Source organism: Carassius gibelio, chromosome B10 (assembly GCF_023724105.1).
Source record: "Carassius gibelio isolate Cgi1373 ecotype wild population from Czech Republic chromosome B10, carGib1.2-hapl.c, whole genome shotgun sequence".
NCBI classification, from domain to species: Eukaryota; Metazoa; Chordata; class Actinopteri; order Cypriniformes; family Cyprinidae; genus Carassius; species Carassius gibelio.
Genome location: NC_068405.1, coordinates 17,920,616 through 17,939,968, shown reverse-complemented (window position 1 = coordinate 17,939,968; position 19,353 = coordinate 17,920,616). Strand labels below are relative to the sequence as shown.

Sequence of the window (19,353 nt, the reverse complement as noted above, 5' to 3'; positions counted from 1 at the left end):
TGGGGCTTAGTGGGGAAAATAAGTTGTAGTAGGTCTGAAGCTAAAGTTTCAATACTACCGTAACTCAACAGCGAGGTGACAGCACCAAAGGAGCAACAATCATTCAACATCATCTTAGCTCAGACATATAATAGAAGCAGGCACTGGAGGTTGGCTGGTGCTGTAATGTGTCAGTGCAGTTTAATACACTCCATGCACTGAAAAGGTCTGCAAGGACGTGCACAGTCATAACATGCTCAGCCGCAGCAGGTGGAAGAGGAACAGCAATCCCACACTCAGTAACAAAAACAAACACATTCAGTGGAGTTAATTATAAAACTAAGGCGAAACGATTGCTTTTGACTCGTTTTGGGTTGCTAACCTTGAAGAAACCCAACCCACAGAAACAAAGGAAATCATTTCAGTAATCTTGATCACACGAGTCCCATTTGCACCAGTTTTGCCCCTCCAAACCAACACTCCCAATTTTAGAAACTGGGCCTCATTTAGGAAACATGAGAAAATACATTTTAAAAGATTTAAATTTAATAAGAAAGAATGGTTTTAGACAAAAAATGTTCTGCATATGCTTCATTAATGAGACCCGTTGTGTGTAAGAGAGAATATACTATAGTTGTTTGAATGTGAATCTGTGAAATTGATCTTACTCATAAAGCCTGAATTTCTTTTTTTTTTTTTTTTTTTTTTAAATGGAATAGTTTACTGAACCTTTAGACACACATTTTAAAAAATGTGTTTGCATATGTGTTTTGTTGAGTATCATTTCTTTATTATGCCAGGCTGTTCTGCCCTTTGTATCAAACACCTTGCTTGGTTGAATCATTTCTTAGCTTTACTGTTGAACATGGAATAACTTAAAACAAATGTGCCTTCGGATCAACTTAAATCGAGAAACTATAACAGCCATAACCACATGCTCTTCCCTGCTACTGCTGAAACCCTGGCTCACACTTGTGATGTCATCATTTAAGGACCCAACAATATTATATACAGTACTTAACCTTGAACAGAAGGGTGGACTTAACTGGAACCTTTATTAGACTAAATGCAGAACAGCACACAGGCTTTTATGGTTCATACAGTATGATATTGTATACAGAGCTCAAACAAAAAGAGGGAAAAAAAACAACAACTCACTTTTATTCAGAAGCCCAGACAGCAAAAAATGAGATGGCCTTTATAGTTAAATGGAATGGTATTTATATGGTCAAAATGTCAGATGAAGTTCTGGTAGATTCCATATCACTGGATGTGTCCTAATAACATGTCTTAGAAAGATTATATTTAAATGCTTAGGTTTATTATGTAAAATCTGTTGTTGTTTTAATTGTTTAAAAAAATCCAATCCAGTGATGCCTGAGAGATTGACAAATAACAGTTCCTTATAAGACTGATGTATAGTATTTAATATTTACATTTTAACATGATATAACATGATTCTTATGTTTCCTTTATATTAAAAAATGAGCAAAGTTGTCACAGCAAAATCCACAATCCATGATGTGAAGATGATCAATCATAGAATTACACTTAAAGGTCTTTTACTTACTAAAAAATATCCACCTTATTTTTCAAGACAAATGTATGTAGTTTTCTGTGAATGTGCGTGACTTACAGTTCATTAGCCACTGCTAGGGAAATAACAAGAAGAATAACAAAGTGCAGTAAAGGGTAAAACTGTTAACATCATAAACCAGTGTGTTCATAAGACAATATTGAAATATTATGGTAAGAAACACCAGTTTGCAATATCAAGCAGGAAAACTAGCTGTTTTTTTACAGCTAAAATTAGTTGGAAGCGGATGAGACCTGAAGCTAGACACATAAAATTTACAAATGGCCACACCCACTCTAGCAGGAAAAATAAGGTGGATAATACAGAAGATTTTAGGGTTACGACCATTAAAAATAATAATAAACATGGCCTTTGTGTGGGTCTCATAACTTGGACTAACACCTCTTTGTCTGGGTCTGAGGCTTAAGGGCCCTGGTATCGGTCTTGATTTAGTGCTCATCTACATTTCAATCCTGGTCTGAATAAATCCATCTATTCTGTCGTTTCAGCTGTAGACCACTATGTTAATGCAAGTTGCAACTGAACAATTAAAACCAAGTTTTAGAGGTCACATTAGTTCTAAAGTATGCAAATGTAATCCCTTTTTCCACAATCCCACCTCAATCATTTTCTTTTGATTGGATCAGGGGTCATGGGCTGAAAGGGGTGGATGGGGAGACAAAAATGGAACAATATGGAGATGTGAGCCATTGGATATAAGTATGGCAACAATTCCAGTTAAGGTGGGACTAAGTAAGCACACATTAGAGGATGGACTCTAAATGCTCCCCTTTGTCAGGGAGGATGTATGATAAAATAAACATTAATTGAGGTCAAATTCCTTCACATGAATCTAATTTAGGAAATGAACTGAAATACAGTTTGAATCATTTGATGTGTGCATTTCTGCATCTGAGTCTCAGTTGACTTCCTGAACAGATTAAATATTGACCCCAACCTGCAGCCGTTATACAAAGCGAAAAGGAAGATAAGAGATGTATGAAGATCCCCATCCGAACTACAGTCCAACAGATGCAAACTGCTGTACAGGGTGATGGCACAGGCCTCCAGGGGCTCGGACCCTCTGCGACAGACATGGAATCAAGTGCCATGAGCCTCTACAAAGAGTTCTTTCATCAAACGCCTCCCCCCCTCACACACTGGCAGCACGACAGGCACCCTGTGGCCCTTGTGTCCATGGGGATGGGATGTTTCTTGAAACTGAGAGAGCCTATCTTTTCATCTGTATCATAGTAGTCATTTTACCCATAATTATTTTCTAAGAATTCTCTCAAATTCACATTTCAATTCTGTATCTCTTAGATATCCGATCCATTAGGTGTACTACCATTTTGGGGGGAAAAAAACAAACAACCAATATGCTTTCTAGCATGAAATTATATAATGTAGCATGTAATGGAGGGAGTGACACACTACTCTGGTCAAACAGTTGAGAAGTCACTTTTATATGTGTGTAGAGTGCCAGTGTGTTGGGGGGTTGATGAAATGCCCCCCCGGATGTGAGGTGCCATGCGGTAGCACAGCAGTCGTGCAGTCAGGGAAGCTAACCTCAGAGTCCCCGGTCTAGAAACCCACCAGCATCCAGATGAGAAAAAGAGGACAGGGCACAGTCACAGAGAGAACGCCATTAACACTGTGATCTAAATCCTGTAAAACGCATCCGAAAAAGCACTTGCCACTTGTGACAGCAAGAATTAGCACAACGCCTTTGAAACGTGACGCATGAAAGCACAGCATACTTTACCTTTGATGTAGAGCTCGATGCCAAACCAACCATTCACTGTTGGTTTATTAAGTTTTTTTTTTTTTTTTTTTAATCACAACATTAACATTCACGGCATTAACAACCAGTGTTGTTATTGTTAACTAAGATGACTGAAAAAGAACAATAATAACATGACATATTAAATAAAAAAATAAGAATAAAAATTAACTACTAAAACCTAAACTAAAATTAAAATAAAAACTAAAAATATAGAAAAAGCACCTTCAAAATATTAATACAATATAGACATAATTCTGAAGTAACACACCAAAACTATTATGCAGATGTACTGAATGAATGAATGTAAAATTGTCAAAATACAGTATAAACTAACATAGATGTATGAATTCACTCAATAAAAAATTCTCTGACCACATGATAATCAAATATAGAAGCAAATCGTTAGTCAAATATGAAAGTCTATGCCCCATTGATTGCACATCTCAAAGGGCCTCACCTTGCTCATCTTGCTCTTACTGTCAGCAGTGAGAAAGGACATATTGTTAATTTCATTCATCACCACAAAGTTCTGCTCCTCTCGCTTGAAATTCTGCAGAGAGAATGAGAAGATCAGTGAAGTACACAGAATTGTAGATCGTTGTATATGAATGTCATACGCTGTGGCTCCAATTAAAGTATTTATCATGTCTGCTGATACCGTGAGTTGTGATGAGTCAGACATTTGTCTCTTACATGAGATTTGGACCAGAAGATGAAGACCTCTCCCACCATGCGGAACAGCTCCTCAGCATCAGGGTCTCGGCACATCAGCCATCTTGCTCTAAAACCCATGCAACATTTAAAATGTCAAGAGAGCTAAAAATAAATCCATGAAAAAATACCTACACAAGAACCACAAAATACCTGTTGTTATCCACATAGCGGATGAGAAGAGGGTACAGCGCATATAGGTCTCTACAGAGAACTGCAAATTCATCTCTAATAGTTCCTTCCTCCTCGTCCCCTTCAGACTTCCCCTCCATACGCAGGTGCTCCTCCTCAGCCACTACTTTAGCCGTACGCTTCTTCAGCTTCTCCATGGTGGGAATGAAATGGGATTTGAGCATCTCTGCTTTGGCTCGGCTCACAATCGGCTGGGAGAACACTGGATCGAGACAAGGACATAATGTTGAAGATCAAGTACTGAACCTAAAATACACAAACATACTTTAGAATCAAAACTTCTCGTACCTGCAAGCCTCTTCATCCAGGAAGCTTCGTCAATTCCCAAGTTGTTGACCACAATTTTCATGATGCTTCCCAGAAGCTGGTTTAGCTGATCGGATGTGACGTCTGTACACAACTTACCCTCCAATTCGGGAAAGATCTCCTCTCCTCTCTCCCACCAGCGGGGCAGATAGTTACACAGCATGGGCAGGGTGACCTCGATCACATGAGGCATTTCAGTGTAGCGAGCCCCCGATTCAGCCAGGTCCCCAATCTCTTTTAATAATATGTCTAGCTCAGGAATGTCACACAGCTCATGGACGTTGTTCGGAAGGCCCAGGACTGTCGATTAAAGGGAGAATAAAAGTCAGAAACAAATACAGAAATGGATATATATATATGTGTTTGGTGTCATAAGATTGGTAAATGATTTCGAGCAGTCTCTCATGTTCAATAAGGCTGCATTTTATTTCAAAATAAATACAGTAAAAACAATAATATTGGGGAAAAATTGCATTTTAAAATGTATTTTATACCAGTGATGTTAAAAGCTGAATTTTTAGTAGCCATAAAAATGTCACGTGATCCTTTAGAATACATTTAATATCCGAATTAGGTGCTCAAGAAACATTACCTATTATTATCAATATTGAAAACAGCTGTGCGGCCTAATATTTCTGTGGAAACTGATTTTTTTTCCAGAATTCTTTGATGAATTGAGTTCATAAGAATAGCATTTAATTGAAAGAACTTCTGTAACATCTGTAAGTAAGTTCTATTTTATCAACTGTAGTGTAAAACAGAGGACTTACTTGTTCTTTCTCTGGGTGTCTTGGTAGTGTACACTGAAAACGCATTGTATTCATTAAGATGGGGCTCAAGGTAGGCCACAGGCATGGCTGCAGCAAGATGTGCAAGACATTCTCCAAGGGCTGGTCTATGCCTAATATAAATATAGAGGAAAGCTATAGAAACCTCAACCACAGTCACATCACTTATAGACTAGTACACACAAACACACTCTTAACAAACCTCTCTGCATGAGGTGTTTTTACACTTCCGGAATAGTAGATACTACACATGATTCGGTAACAGGACATCTGCAAATCGTCCACTAACAGAAACAAAAGAGACAGGTTAATTTAACTAGATTTCAAGACTATTGAAAACATACTGTATTTATGTATTTCAGTTTTCAAAAAAGTCCTTACGGATAACATCATCTCCAAATTGGTGTTGAGCGATGTGGTCAAACAGAGAAGTGAGGACAGGGAGCAGAGCTGTTGTGGTGTAGTTAATATTCTGGGATACACCTTTAACCGGCTGAGAGATAAAAAAAAAAATAATAATAATCATGCTATGCAAAAACAATGCAGCAAATGAACTTTGTCATAAACAGTCATCATTACTCTAGCTGTACCTGATTGCCTTTGGACAATTTGCCAAGTTTGAGGTTCTCCACCATCTTTTCAATGTCATCGGCTGCACTCTCAAAGAACAAACGCAGTCCTGCTTTCACGATCTCAGGTCCAGATTTCATCACAGTTCTGTTAAAGTCAGAGAAATGAAAGAAATTATAAAAAAATGCAACATTTAACTACTTCACAAACGTTTTCCATTCTTACTGGAAATTCATTTCAGTGACTTACCTGGCATCAAGTGACCGTGCAAGGATATGGAGGCAGTTCACAATAGCAGGTGCATCCGTACCTGTTCATCACAAATAGATGGTATTACATCAAGGAGTGAAATTGAGCTATTTTAGACCCATAGGTAAAGTAAATTATATGCTCTATGCATTTAGTTGATGGAGAGCAACACAAAAAGATAGCAAAGCAATAAGAAATAAAAGCAGTAAGAAAACCGAAAGGAAAAGTGATGGAAGACAGCAGAGTAGATATCTTACCAAAGAGAAACACTCTGTGTCGCACCAGGGCAGACATCTTACAGAAGATACTGACACCAAATAAAAGGAAACCAAAAGAAAATGATGAATAAATGAGAGAAAAAAGGAAAAGGAGGAGCGAGAAGAACAGGGTGAAATACTTACTTCATGTGTCAAAACACATGAAGTAAGAAGATCTGGCCTTGTATTTGCCATAAACATCTGGTCAAGTGTCTGTGAGTGTGTTGTTACCTTGCAATCATCTCTTTTTCCTTGTTGGAGGCATGTCCGCCACTGCCCAGGATTTTGGCAGGTGTGGAAAGGAAGTACAGGCAGTGATTTTTAAAATATTGATTTATTAAAGGCAAAAGTATCTGAGGATGACATAAAAAAAAAGTCACTAATTATGCACAGTCCTGTTCAGATGCTGAAAGACATTCAGCATCAGGCGTACAGACCACGAGAGCCTGACCTTGGCGAAGAACTTTATCTCCTGTTCGTGTGGCGACTTTTCCACACGGCCGCTGCTCACAACAGCCTCTGTAAACACAAATGTTACAGGAAATTTCGTTTTTCAATTATTCCATAAAGTCATGCAAAAAAGGATAAAGAAAGTTGTACCAAGATGGGCTATGAATTCCTGGGCAATATCCATCCACTTTAGCAGCTTCTGTAGGAAGCCATATGCAAAACGCTTCTCAATAGAGGAAATGTCACTTTCCATATCTTTGAGCCCTCTGGACAGAGATTTTTTTTAGACAATCAGAATTATAGCAATTACAATATTTTGGAGTATACATTAATTTCAGTGGCTCCTTGTACCTTGTCACAGCATATCCATTCAGCTGGAGAAACTTGAGCAGCTCATACGCCTTCTCTCTATCTCGAGCCTTTTCTTTAGCCGTCAGTGTGTCATAAGGCACAAGCAAAGGGTGTGTGCCGCCCCCTAATTCAAAAAGACAGATGCGGCCAAACTAAAAAGAGCTGCAACTAAAATACGAATAATAATAATAATAATACTGCAGCAAAACTATTTTATTTGAGACATTATTGAAATGCAAACCTTTTCCTTGTAATTCCATTTTCTTTTTGCGCCCCCAGGTGTTGTGGTAGTTTTCTGCAAGCTGCTCTGCCATGGACTAGAACACAGTGTGTGGTTATAGCTATGATGCTTTCCATTGTATTAAATGAGGATATTGAACTAAATGGGAATGTGCATTAGCAGCACTGTGTACCTGTAGCTCTCTGGAAAGAGTCATGCCTGAGATATCAATGGGCTGAGGGCTGTAGCCATGACTGGGGTCATAAGTCGCCTATGAAAATAAATGTAAAAAAAAATAATAGTTTAAATATTTAGAGTATTAATATGTAATTTCTCATTTAGCACGAAAAACAAAAATCTCAGAACAAAACTTGGAAACAGTAGTATGCAGCTAGTATTTGGTTAGTATCTCAAGATATTTTTCCACTCTCTGTCCTTACCTGTGCAGTCTGTGAGATCTTGCGAGCTGTCTTCTTTTCTGTTTTCTCGTCATCTCCATCTCTGGTTTTGTCCAGCGTCCACTCCCATGCTATCATGGCCTTGATGGACTCTTTAATGGGCCAGCGGTAGATTTCTTTGTCCTAATGCAAACATTATTGAATTAAAATATATAAAATAATGCTCTTGCAATAAACAAAAAGAGCACTGTGAAGTCTGAAAGTGTCAAATATCCCGTTCTGTGTCTTGATTTAGACTATTATGTGGAAATTTTGGCTATGTAGCATTTCCTAGCTGTCTGTTTGCAGTGTATTTTTTTATGTATTAATTAATTTAGGTATTAGTTGTCTTATTTAGTGTTTAAATTGTGTTATCAGCATTGGTTCTTGTTTTTTTAATGTTTTTTGTTTGGTTTCTAATATATGTTTTTGGTTTATGGTTGTAAAATTTGTTTATTCTTCACTTGGATTTAGTGCTCACTTGTTTCCAAGTTCACCATAGTGATAGAGAGAGTGAAAATCTAATATTATACGCATGATGTCTTTTACCTTTTCAGAGAACGTTTTGTAAGGCCTGAGCATGGGATGAGTCTTGGCATTTTCATCCAGCACCTCACCAAATGTCCAGTTGTTTTGAATCTGATGGATTATAAGGCACTGGTAAGACTCTTACCCAAATAAATCTGAAACTACCCAGCTAGGCACCATTCATTACAAACTACCAACTATTTTGCAGCACCCTTGCAACAAACAGACCCCCTAACAAAGTGTTATATAAAAAATAACAATAAAAATGAACAAACAATAAAATGCATACCTTTTCAAAAGCCCATTTATCATGTGTGTATTCTGCATATCTGTTGATGAAACCATCCAGCTTCTCTGGAATGATAGTGCTATAAGAAGATAACATTAAAACGTGTGATAATTGATCAAATATTTGACTTTAACAGAATAATTTAAAAATTAAACATACTTGGTCGTTTCCACAGGTTTGGGATCAAAGTTACCCTCAGCATCGACGGAGGCCTTTTTCTCTGTTTTGGAGGAGTAACTGGCATCCACATAATCCGGAGGAATCGCTCCAGCAATCGCACATATACATGGCATGGCAATTTTAAATAGCTCTGCATCAAATTTCTGTTGGTAGACACAAAATATAAAAGCTACAATGTTACTCTGTCTTTTCAAAATACATTGGGACAGAATAACACACTCAAACAGCTCAATAACAGCATATTTTGTATTTATTACACAAGAGGGTGTATTCCCACCTTGTGGGCTAGAGATTCAAAAATTCCCCAGAAGAGTTTACGGGTCAGATGAAGCTCCTCCTCTGATGATACGCCAAAGTTAGCCCAGCCATTGGGCAAACAATAGTACTTCCAACAACGCTCGTAATGATTAGTAAGCAGCTGCAAAATAATCACACAGGTGAGTTAACTGTAGAAACCAGTTTAAATGAATACTACCTACTGAATGTGGGATGAAATAATGCCATACCTTAAGGGGCATTTTAGCATACTCGTTTAGAATCGGCACATCAAACACCAGCCGCCTGAGGAGGTGCTGGAGCATGGATGGACGCAGGTACCTGTAAAGCAAACATTACATAATAAATCAAAATGATAAAAATACTGACGTCCGCTAAGGCTAAACATGTTTTAAATGCACACTCGTTGTTTTATTGCTGTTTGCTGCTGTGCATAACACTCACCTGCACAAAGACATGAGGCATTCCTCAATAACATCCCTCTGAGCTTTGGTTAGAGAGCGTCCTCGGGACAGCCTGTAGATGGTGTGGAGCATGGAGTCGATCATAATGGCACGGTGGTCCGTGCCAGCAAATAAAGGAGCACATTTAGTAATAAGAGGAAGCACAGCAGAGCACAGGTAACGGTTCAGTGCCAGGGCCATTTCTGTAGTGCTGAATGCGGCCTAAGAGAAAGATCAGGACGGTCATTGTGACAGTACTGGAGAGTGCAGACAGATATGTACAGAGAATGTTGCAAGCTAAACTTAAATCCACATTTCCCATGTGAACACCACATCTCAATATGTCTGATATTAATTGAATGCAAACACAGACAGCATTTTTGCTAGTGAAGAAAAATACAGTAGGTATCTTACTGTGTCTAAGGAAGCTGCTGCTCTCATGTCAGGCAGGAAGCCCACTTCTAGTACATGCAACAGGAAGTCTTGGTTGTCGATGCCATAAACTCTGTCCAGGAACAGGACCATTGGTGCTTTATGATCAGGCACAAAACTGGCAGACATCTTTGGCTCAATGATGCTGTTATCTGAAATGTTATGGGCAAAACGGTGTGAGAATGGTCCGAATACATGCATCTATCTACAGTCTGTTAACTGATAATTACCTTTTCCAAAAGCAGGTATCTGGAATGGCAAGCTGATCACACCAACCAGATCCTCAATAGGCACCAGAGACCGAAGAATGGCCCTGATTCTCAAAGCCTCGCCTTTCCCAGCTTGGATCAACTATGCAAGACAGGAAGTGTGAGATGTTCAGTTAATCAGATTTCATTTAGTATCACTAAAACATTAGCATACAAACGCACTTACATGCATCTCAGGTGCACAGCGACCCAGCAAATCAATGAGAGCTGAGTAAAACGACATGATGGCATTTCCCAGGTGCACTCTGTTCTCCTCATGCTGCTCTTCACCTCCAAACCTGACACAGCATAAGAAGCATTTAAAAACCTCTGTACATACTACTGTGAAATCAGACAGTAACAAAGCATCACACTGGGTAACTTTGTCAGGATAAAATTAAGGATATCTGGATAAGGTCATTTGTACGCACATAGGGAAGCGTCTGTCTTTTTTAACAGTGGGTCCATCTCTTGCAGGATCTTCTGAGATCTTAATGGCCTCTTCAATGGCAGCAAGTAGACCGTTGCCCCCTTCTCCTCTCAGCGCGGGACCAAAACACTCAGGCCTCCTGATCAGCAGTCGGACCACCACGTTAGCGTTCTCCTCCACGCTCTCTCCTGAAATGAGAACATTATATATAATGTTGAAAAACAATTCAGTTTCATTGAATGGATCTGAATTGAATTAAACTGAATGGAATTTGAGGATATTATACTGGATCTGTTTGGTCCAACTAAGCTGTACCATCAATTATTATTATTATTATTTAATCATATTAAGAGTCTTATACTAACAAACAAACCAATAGTGTACAGTATAATGTATGCAAACTACACTCTTTATTTTACAGTTAAAACCATCACATTACAAAAACAAACCATTAACAAATACAGCAAAGCGCAGGAAATCCAGATACTTCTCGCCCCCGCAGGGATTCCACCCAATATCTGGGTAACCTTTTGATAAGAGCATGGGGCAGCTCTGCAGACCACAACCTGCCAAGTACTTCACCACCTGCATAAACAGAAACGAAAAGAGTTTTCTGGCAGCCACAAAAACTGGTCAAAGTTTTCTGTTTGTACTTTAGGTTGACACACCATCTCCAGGTCTTGCTCTTGGAGGGCCAGGGCAAGTTCGTTATTATCGATACAGGATGCAGCAGCAACATCCAGAGGAGTGGAGCCACGCATTCCTAAAAGAAACGGTTAACTGGTTGGCTGATGTGACGATAAATAGTAAACATTTATAGCTGAATAAAGTGAAATTTAAATTTGATTTTTATTAATGTTAACTAGGCTACACATAAAAACCCATACTGGATATAAAAGGGAGAGACAGCTTAAAAAGATGAGTTTCTCTAAAATCAGACTTTACCCAGCCCAATGCCACTGTTCTGCAGGAGGTAGCCCAGGTGATCAAACATTGAGCGCTGATTTTGTCTGCTGATACGGCAGAAATAACACAGGAAACGACAGCAATTGGTCACCATTCGAGGGAATCTGATCTCCTGCTCAGAGAAAATGATCATTAAATTATGTTTGAACATCAGATTAAAATGTGTCTTTTAATAAAAACTGCGTACCTTGGAATCTCCACCCCCAAGTACGTTTACCATAACCTCCATGACCGTCTCATGCATCCCCAGAGCTCTCATCAGGTTGGGGTGCTGGTAGAATACCCTGTTGCTCATAATATTTCTGAAAGACGAAGCCAGAGCATGGTTGCAACTCGTGGTGTAAATTCATGACAGTGTAAGAAGATGATATCTTTTGCAGTTGCTATTGTTACTTATTGAAGTTAAGGAACTTTGTAAGGGTGTGATCATGCCCTCACCCAATACTTTGGATCATCAGCCTCTCCTCTTCAGGCCCCATCTGTACGATGAGCAGGGAGCGGATCTGTCCCAGACACTCCAGTAGCTCCATTGTGTCTTGCACAGACACTGCACTGATAGTGTAGGCTTTGGGCAATGCTCGGATGAGCTCTCCCAGGGCGTCGTACTGTCTGTGTAGCAGACTGAACATGAGCCGCACCAGCTCAGGGTTCTGAATGAAAGACTCCTGAGCCCAGTGGATCATGGTGTGGGAAATTAGCTCCTGCAGAGTACCTGTGACACAAGAGCAAAGGTTCATGTAATTACATTATGGGGAAAAAAGGGACTTTGAAGTCTAATATGAAGTAAAAGACTTTTACTGGGTTTTTTATCTTCTTCGGGTTCAGGCTCAGCCTCCGGCTTCTTTCGCAAGCTCTTAACTTTCTTCACTAGTCTCAAGAGGCGCCCACGCAGAGAGGTGTCCAACTCCTCTTCCTGCTCTTCCTCTTCAATATGAACACCTTTAATAGAGGAGGAGAATACATGTGACGCCCTACATCACACTATTCAATTGGAGGCCCGCCGGCCGAATACTGCCTGCCAATCATCTTCATCTGGCCTGAGGAAGAGTATGCAGGTCGCAAATATGCCTTATAATGATTTTGCACTGATTAGTTTGTCCACAAGGTGTCAACACTGGCACAGACCAGCCAAAAAAAGAAAAGGAAGAAACGCAACAACAAACCTACCGGAGACCGCAACATCAATAGACGGGCAGCACTGACAATGTGAGGGAGTTATGAGATATCTACCACATCTCTAGTTTAAAGGGGTTTAGAGACCGTTTTATCAATGATAATTTGATGAGGTCAATGATGAGTGCTGACACTGGACAAAGGTTATCAAAGGAAGTAGCCTATAATTTGAAAGTCTGAGAAAAAAAAGTTCAGAATCCTTCAACTTTATGCAAATGAAGAGCGACTTGTGGGAGAGATAGCCAATAGGAAAGAAGACAGCAAAGCTCATGTGATAGTTCTCCTCTCAGCTGTAGGTAAACATACGCAATGGAAAAAACAGGCTCTGTTTCTCGTAGATTTTTGTTTGTATGTACATACAAAGTGTGAGCGCAGCAAACCAATCACAACACATTTAGTTTTTTGGAAGGCGGGCCTAGATCAAACCTTGAACTAATTGAGCTGTTTGTGCCAGACTGGGGACAAAGATATTGCAATAATGTAAATTATGTGAAAATAATGTGTTTTAGAACCACCAAGCATGAGAACATGTTCTTGTACATCCCCAAAACAAAATCAAGACTTTGTAAAACAACATAATAGGACCCCCTTAATCCTTATATGAAACATTTCAGAGTATATGTTCTTTGAACAGAGTTTAGTCTGTGTGGATAAACTGACCACAGTGAGCCAAAAGGTCATGGTGAAATGACAGCAGGTCATTCCGGACTTCCTCAGGAACGGGGCAAACATCCTCCTCTGGAGAGTTCTTAAAGCTCATCAACATGTTCACCTGAATAAACAGTGTAAGTGTAAATTATAGCTCTTTTTTCCATGGCGAGAAAAAGCAGCCTTGGAATGAATATATCTATATAAAAGCAAAAAAAGCTGATATATATATATAAATACATTTTTTAGCTTTATATATACCAAAGCTGCATTGTCTCTCCAGAGCGGCTGAACAGTACCTGTTCCTGTGGAGGGGAGCGGAATTCGCGGGTCTTGCGGGCTGTTTCTGCGGCACTCATCGTGAAGGCCAGCATGAGCTCATTATAACGCTGTCTCTGATTGGTCTGCACCTGGTTGACAAACCTGTCTGAGAAAGCAATGATGGCTTCCACTCTGTGACGTAGCTCACAGTCACAGAAATATTGCAGGAGTGTACACATCTAAGAATAAGAAAGATAAAAAAAAAAGAAAGAAAATTAGGGGAAATTTTACTAATATATATGAAAGTCTTCAATCAATAGTACTTCACCTGAAGTTTAACAGACTCAGGAAGCTTCATGTGTAGCAGTCCTTCTCCCACATCCTCCTCTTCCTTTGTTTCTGTCTCTGCTGCACCAGTTTCTTTCTCAACTTCTTCATCTGTTTTTTTCTCTCTATCCATTTTTTCTGCAGCATGTTCTTCCTCCTTCCCTTGTTTTCCTGCATGCTTTTCATATTCCTCCTCCTCAGGTTCGATCTCATCCTCCTCCTCTTCTTCAAGCTCTTCTTCCTCTTCCTCTCCCATTCCTTCATCCAGTAGCTCTCTCTTATTTTCACCCTCTACTTCCCCCTCTTCCGCTTTAACCTCCATTCCTTCCTCTTTGTAGACCAGCTGTTGTTCGGCATCGCCAGTTTTGGCAGCCTCCAGTTCTTCAGCTGGGTTCTCGCCATCACTGAAGACCGATGGTTCGATTAGCTTCAGGATGTGCTTGACGTCACTGTCATCAAACACGCCCATTATTAGCAAGGTGCTGATGAGTTTCAGAATGGGCACGAAGTGGAATTCAACGCTGCCACCTACTGGATCTCGCATGGCCTGCCCACCGTCCTGCACGGCTTCTGTAAGCATGCTGAGGGCATGGTCTTTAAGCATCTACAGTACAGAAAGACAAAACAAGGTAGCAAAGAGAAATTAAGATGCAAATTTTGTGTCAGTCTTTACAACCAGACACAAATTTCATTCTCACCTACCTGCAGAGGTAAAATGGGACTGAGGGTGTAAAGGTCTGCATTAGTACCCACAAATCCAGTTGGGGCAAAATGTAGTTTGGGGCGTAGACAGGTGGTTAGCCCAACACCAGGAAGCGCATGGGCCTTCTCAGTATCTGAATAGAGGGTGATGCTACGTGTTTCATCCGTCATGGGCACAATGAACTCTTTATTAGTCATGAGACGGTTGCGCTTGGCAGACTCGAGGTGCATGGAGATAAGCAAGTCGTAGTAGCCGCTGCGGATGGGGCCGGGAAGGTAGGTGTTTTCAATGGCGTAAAAGAGCTGCGATTCGTCAACATGGCTGCAAAGGGCGTGAGCGACACGGTTGTTGCCCAGAGCGCACACCGAACCGTACAGTTTCAGTGTGTGGTAATGGAACTTCATTAGGTTGGTGCACTCCGACAGTTCCAGGATGTCAATGCACCTGGAGAAGAGAGAAAAGTTACATTTTTCATAGCACACTGAATTCTTTTATTTAAAAGGGTCAAGTATTTTTTTCTAATTTCTAATATAATAACCAGGTACTATTTCCATACTAAATTTAATACCTGTTTTCTTCTGGAATGTGCAGCGCCATCATAATAAGAGGTTCCATGCACTGCACTTTCCAGCCCTGCCTCTCACTCACACGGCCAGTTTCAGGAGCCAAAAAGTGATTGGGCATCCGGCTCCAAATGACAGGTGTTAATATCTGGACATCCAACCTGGGAGGACACTGAGGGACCGGGTTCTTATGGTCGCTACGGAACATGGCTGCAGAGATGGGCATAATGTTCTGGATATAGAAAGGAAAAGGAGAATAAGAATAAAAAACAATTTACATTAAAAATCACTGTATAATGTTTGTACAACAAAATTACATTTTTAGCATGGGATAGTGACCTTTAATTTGCCGAGTTCCACCTGTAACATGTTCTGGCTTGATGGCAAACAAAAGACAGCAGGGAAGAGCTTAGTATTGGGTTCCACCTGAAACACAGAGAAAGAGCTTAATGTCACATTAAATGGACATAAAATTAGAGGTGCACGATAAATATCGGCAGATAATTAATACGCATCTATTAAGTAAAGCTCAACAAGGATTTGCGCAGCTTATCAGTTAACATCGGCTCTGTACAGTAACAGCTGCTCTACGTGAAATCACGCACCTGATGGAATTTACCACTGATTAGATAACCGGCTTTATTGACGAGATGCGCATTCATTATCGGCCAATATTTTTCGTGCACCCCTACATAAAATGATGGTGCTATTTAGTATTTGTAAAATAAATTAGTAAATTATAAATTTTTATTAATTTTATATTATATAGCACTTGAAAAACTGTTGCAAACACGTAGTCATGTAATTTAAACTACTTCACTCTGACCACTTTCTCTCACCTGGTAGAAGGCATTGATCTCTTTCCCATTGGCTGTAAAGGTCATCAGTCCTGTGTCCAGGTCCACCAAGCAGCCAATCACAAAATCCTCCTGGCTGATGCGTGTTTGCTGTGAGCTGCTGAACTCTCCTCCCCAAACCATGTAGCAATTGCTGCGTTTTACACTGAGGAAAGCAGAGTAAAGTGATATGAAATGGTTTAAGTTATGCCTGGGTCATTGCTCATGTATGCCTATTCTGGTGGAAAATGTACGGAAGTATGTAGCAGCATGAATGGTCTTACCTGTCATGAATGTTGCCTTTATCGTCCCCAACAGTAACGGTTACATTTCTGACTTTACCCAGATCAAAATGTGGGTCATACTGGTGGTAGTCAGGAGTAACCCACCCTACCCATACTCCACTGGGCTCCTGTCCGGCAAACACCCGGACTGAATAATAATACTGGTGGAAAGAAAATAAGCTTTTATTATACATGACAACATTGACAAGGATCAAAGCATTATTTAAATGAATTCTGCAAGTGATGCAAAGATATTTAGTAAGCAAAAGATTATAAAATTTCATCCATACAGTCGTTGTGTTAGAGATAATTTCAGTATCGTCTCGATCATCTGGGACAACGTCCTCCATCAGACGAGGCACTGCTGGAACCACTGGTGGTGGGGCAATAAATGCTGCCTTTTTTGCCATAGAAAAAAACCTGGAAATCACGGATACTTTGTCATTTCATAAACAAGAGAGAGAATTACAAATCTCTCATTGACTTTATATTCTCTCACCCTCTCTTTTTGCTCTTCTCTGTGGTGGTGTCTTTCTCATTCTCGCCCTCTTTGTTGCCAGGAAGCTCTTTAGGGACAGATGGCTCTTTTTCTTTCTCGTCTTGCTCCTTACGAGTGGCTGATTTCTTCAGGAGCTCAAATTCAGATTCAGGGTCCACCTCAAGGGCCTCATCCTCAGGGATAGTGAGGGTTCGGGTGAGGGGGGAAGCTCCCACTGGCACTTTGAAGGTTTCATGGAATTCGATTGGCATGCTGAGTCTAAAGAACAGAAGGTCTGTGTTGGCATTCTGAGACCCAAATGTCCTATGGTTCAGTTTCAGACAAGGGGCGCTATCCACTGTTCCATCCACACGGTAAACCTGTTGGAGCAATTAAAGACAAGTGTCAGAGACAGTGTTATTTTTAGCTTTTTTAGCGTATATTAATACTTGGAAGAATATTTAATATGTTCATTTTTCATTTTAAATTTTGTTTAAGTTATAGTAATTGTCATGTATTATTATTATTTTTTATATATCCAATTTAGTTTTTTATTTCGATTTCTGTTTCAGGTTTAATCACTTTAGTACTTTATCTTATTTCAGTTATTTGCAATATTATCCACAACATTTTTGATTTTCATTAAAGTTTTTCATCTAATTTTCATAATTTATTTTATTTCAGCTTTGATTTAATGAATGAAGATGATTTTTAATAGTTTTAGTTTAACTTAACATCACTTGATTGAGAAAAGGAAAGACCTGCAGCTGAGATTCACATTAATTAATAAGGCATTTTCAGAGCGTTTTTACCTCAATATGAGGATGGTCTGTTGGCACAGGCACAAACTGGGGCAAGCTCTTGCTGAACCACATGGTAATATCTCTCTTCATGTTGATGGCAAAAGGCTCAAAACCTTCCTGCAGGCCGCAGATTGTGAAGTAACGCAGGCTGCTCACATTCTGCCCAAGGTTAATACGGCCAACCTGAGACAGCCCCAGACTGCACACAGGGATGAAGCCTGCTCAGGAGAACAACGGACATATTAGTAAATGTCACAGCAACTAATGTCTCAATCTTATTCCTCTTCATGACTCTCACCTTCTCCGATCTCAATGTCTTTGAAGGCCATCTCAGACCCAGAGTCACTGATAAGCATTTCTCCATTCAGAGTAAACATGATGATCTGCTCCGTCAGGTCAATCATGCAGCCCACCACGTCACCAGACTGCCATTGCCGGCCAAACGGCTCATTTCCTATATGCCAACGCTGAGCCTAGGGTTCAAAATCAGATATATTATATTATACAGTACTCTTCAGTTTCATTTTTAAAGATATTTATATTTTACTCTACATTAAATTGGTCAAAAGTGACAGTAAACACATTAGGTGCAATTAACAACAGTAGAAAGTTCTTAAAACAAAGAAGCCCCTAAGAATGCTAAATTTTTCCATTAAAGTACCTTGAACCCATTGAAGACATAGGCCAGGTCATCTGATCCCAAATCTCTGTCAGCATGGACGCTTGGTCTTGCCCACCCAACTCTCATCTCTCCCAATGTTACCGCCTCAAACTCAAAGTACCATTTGCCTTGGGTTACAGCGTAGGATTTCTCTGCCCTGAACACACGGATCTTATCACTCCGACCACTGCCAGCCCCATGGCCACCTAAAATAGAGACTAATAGTTTACAAATACAAAATTCCTTGTATGATTTTAAGTTGCCTTTGAAGAGGTTGATTTGGTAAATGACTAGATGGACAGACTCACTGCTCTCCTGGTCAGGTGGCTCAATATTGTAGCCATAGCCAATCAGAGTGCGTACAGCGGCACATACACTGTCACGATTGGTCTTTTTCGTCTTTTCATCCAGTAGATTGTATGGCACAAGACGGGGGTTGCGCTTGTTCACAATTTCCTAAAACAAATCAGAAACAGATGCAGCAAGACCTACAGTGAAGATCAGGTATTAAAATGCTAACCTCATAAAAAAATCTAGATTTATAATTATTATTGTATATCTTAACATTTTCAAAAGATTTTAGGAAAGAGTATTTCTGTCAGAAAATTGTTAAAGACGAGTTCCGAAGAACAAAAACAAGAAAAAAAATCTGAAAAATGGAAACTCTGAAAAAAGACTTGTAAAGGATAAACCATGCTCTAGATGCATTTGTGCTTTTCCTTATTTTTGTCATTTGTTATATTTTGTTGCTCCTGAAAAAAGCGTGCAGCCCTACCTGAATAATGCTGTAAGTCCATCCTTGATGAACACGGTCTCGAGCCCAGACGTTGTGTCCATTTTCAGCCAGTCTTTCCACAAGTGTGTTCTGATTCGGTGTCAGTTTTACATGGTTGAGGTCCAGAGGAGCAGGTTTGTATCCATTACTTTGCATATATCTAAGAATAAAAAAAAA

The 19,353-nt window shown here is 39.8% G+C and overlaps 1 protein-coding gene across 2 annotated transcripts in view; it reads right to left on the bottom strand.

Moving 5' to 3' along the window:
- LOC127966454 (ryanodine receptor 1-like) overlaps positions 1–19,353 on the bottom strand; it is a 47,725-nt gene that overhangs the window by 18,929 nt on the left and 9,443 nt on the right. For both annotated transcript variants that reach the window (XM_052567424.1, XM_052567423.1), the window contains 49 exons: positions 19,177–19,336; positions 18,710–18,857; positions 18,402–18,607; positions 18,039–18,213; positions 17,750–17,958; positions 16,959–17,317; positions 16,750–16,879; positions 16,460–16,620; positions 16,179–16,341; positions 15,679–15,765; positions 15,345–15,571; positions 14,776–15,220; positions 14,075–14,677; positions 13,785–13,985; positions 13,498–13,609; positions 12,463–12,603; positions 12,103–12,376; positions 11,852–11,966; positions 11,644–11,776; positions 11,367–11,461; positions 11,148–11,283; positions 10,700–10,886; positions 10,456–10,567; positions 10,251–10,371; positions 10,003–10,172; positions 9,590–9,810; positions 9,376–9,466; positions 9,147–9,287; positions 8,849–9,012; positions 8,690–8,768; positions 8,422–8,511; positions 7,876–8,016; positions 7,629–7,706; positions 7,457–7,532; positions 7,216–7,339; positions 7,015–7,130; positions 6,866–6,933; positions 6,646–6,767; positions 6,415–6,464; positions 6,158–6,218; positions 5,929–6,055; positions 5,720–5,831; positions 5,541–5,622; positions 5,321–5,451; positions 4,533–4,850; positions 4,206–4,446; positions 4,035–4,122; positions 3,799–3,891; positions 3,125–3,139 (listed from right to left, as the gene is read on the bottom strand). In XM_052567424.1, the coding sequence (XP_052423384.1) occupies positions 3,125–3,139; positions 3,799–3,891; positions 4,035–4,122; positions 4,206–4,446; positions 4,533–4,850; positions 5,321–5,451; positions 5,541–5,622; positions 5,720–5,831; positions 5,929–6,055; positions 6,158–6,218; positions 6,415–6,464; positions 6,646–6,767; positions 6,866–6,933; positions 7,015–7,130; positions 7,216–7,339; positions 7,457–7,532; positions 7,629–7,706; positions 7,876–8,016; positions 8,422–8,511; positions 8,690–8,768; positions 8,849–9,012; positions 9,147–9,287; positions 9,376–9,466; positions 9,590–9,810; positions 10,003–10,172; positions 10,251–10,371; positions 10,456–10,567; positions 10,700–10,886; positions 11,148–11,283; positions 11,367–11,461; positions 11,644–11,776; positions 11,852–11,966; positions 12,103–12,376; positions 12,463–12,603; positions 13,498–13,609; positions 13,785–13,985; positions 14,075–14,677; positions 14,776–15,220; positions 15,345–15,571; positions 15,679–15,765; positions 16,179–16,341; positions 16,460–16,620; positions 16,750–16,879; positions 16,959–17,317; positions 17,750–17,958; positions 18,039–18,213; positions 18,402–18,607; positions 18,710–18,857; positions 19,177–19,336 (7,699 nt within the window). The remainder of the gene's footprint in view (positions 1–3,124; positions 3,140–3,798; positions 3,892–4,034; positions 4,123–4,205; positions 4,447–4,532; positions 4,851–5,320; positions 5,452–5,540; positions 5,623–5,719; positions 5,832–5,928; positions 6,056–6,157; positions 6,219–6,414; positions 6,465–6,645; positions 6,768–6,865; positions 6,934–7,014; positions 7,131–7,215; positions 7,340–7,456; positions 7,533–7,628; positions 7,707–7,875; positions 8,017–8,421; positions 8,512–8,689; positions 8,769–8,848; positions 9,013–9,146; positions 9,288–9,375; positions 9,467–9,589; positions 9,811–10,002; positions 10,173–10,250; positions 10,372–10,455; positions 10,568–10,699; positions 10,887–11,147; positions 11,284–11,366; positions 11,462–11,643; positions 11,777–11,851; positions 11,967–12,102; positions 12,377–12,462; positions 12,604–13,497; positions 13,610–13,784; positions 13,986–14,074; positions 14,678–14,775; positions 15,221–15,344; positions 15,572–15,678; positions 15,766–16,178; positions 16,342–16,459; positions 16,621–16,749; positions 16,880–16,958; positions 17,318–17,749; positions 17,959–18,038; positions 18,214–18,401; positions 18,608–18,709; positions 18,858–19,176; positions 19,337–19,353) is intronic.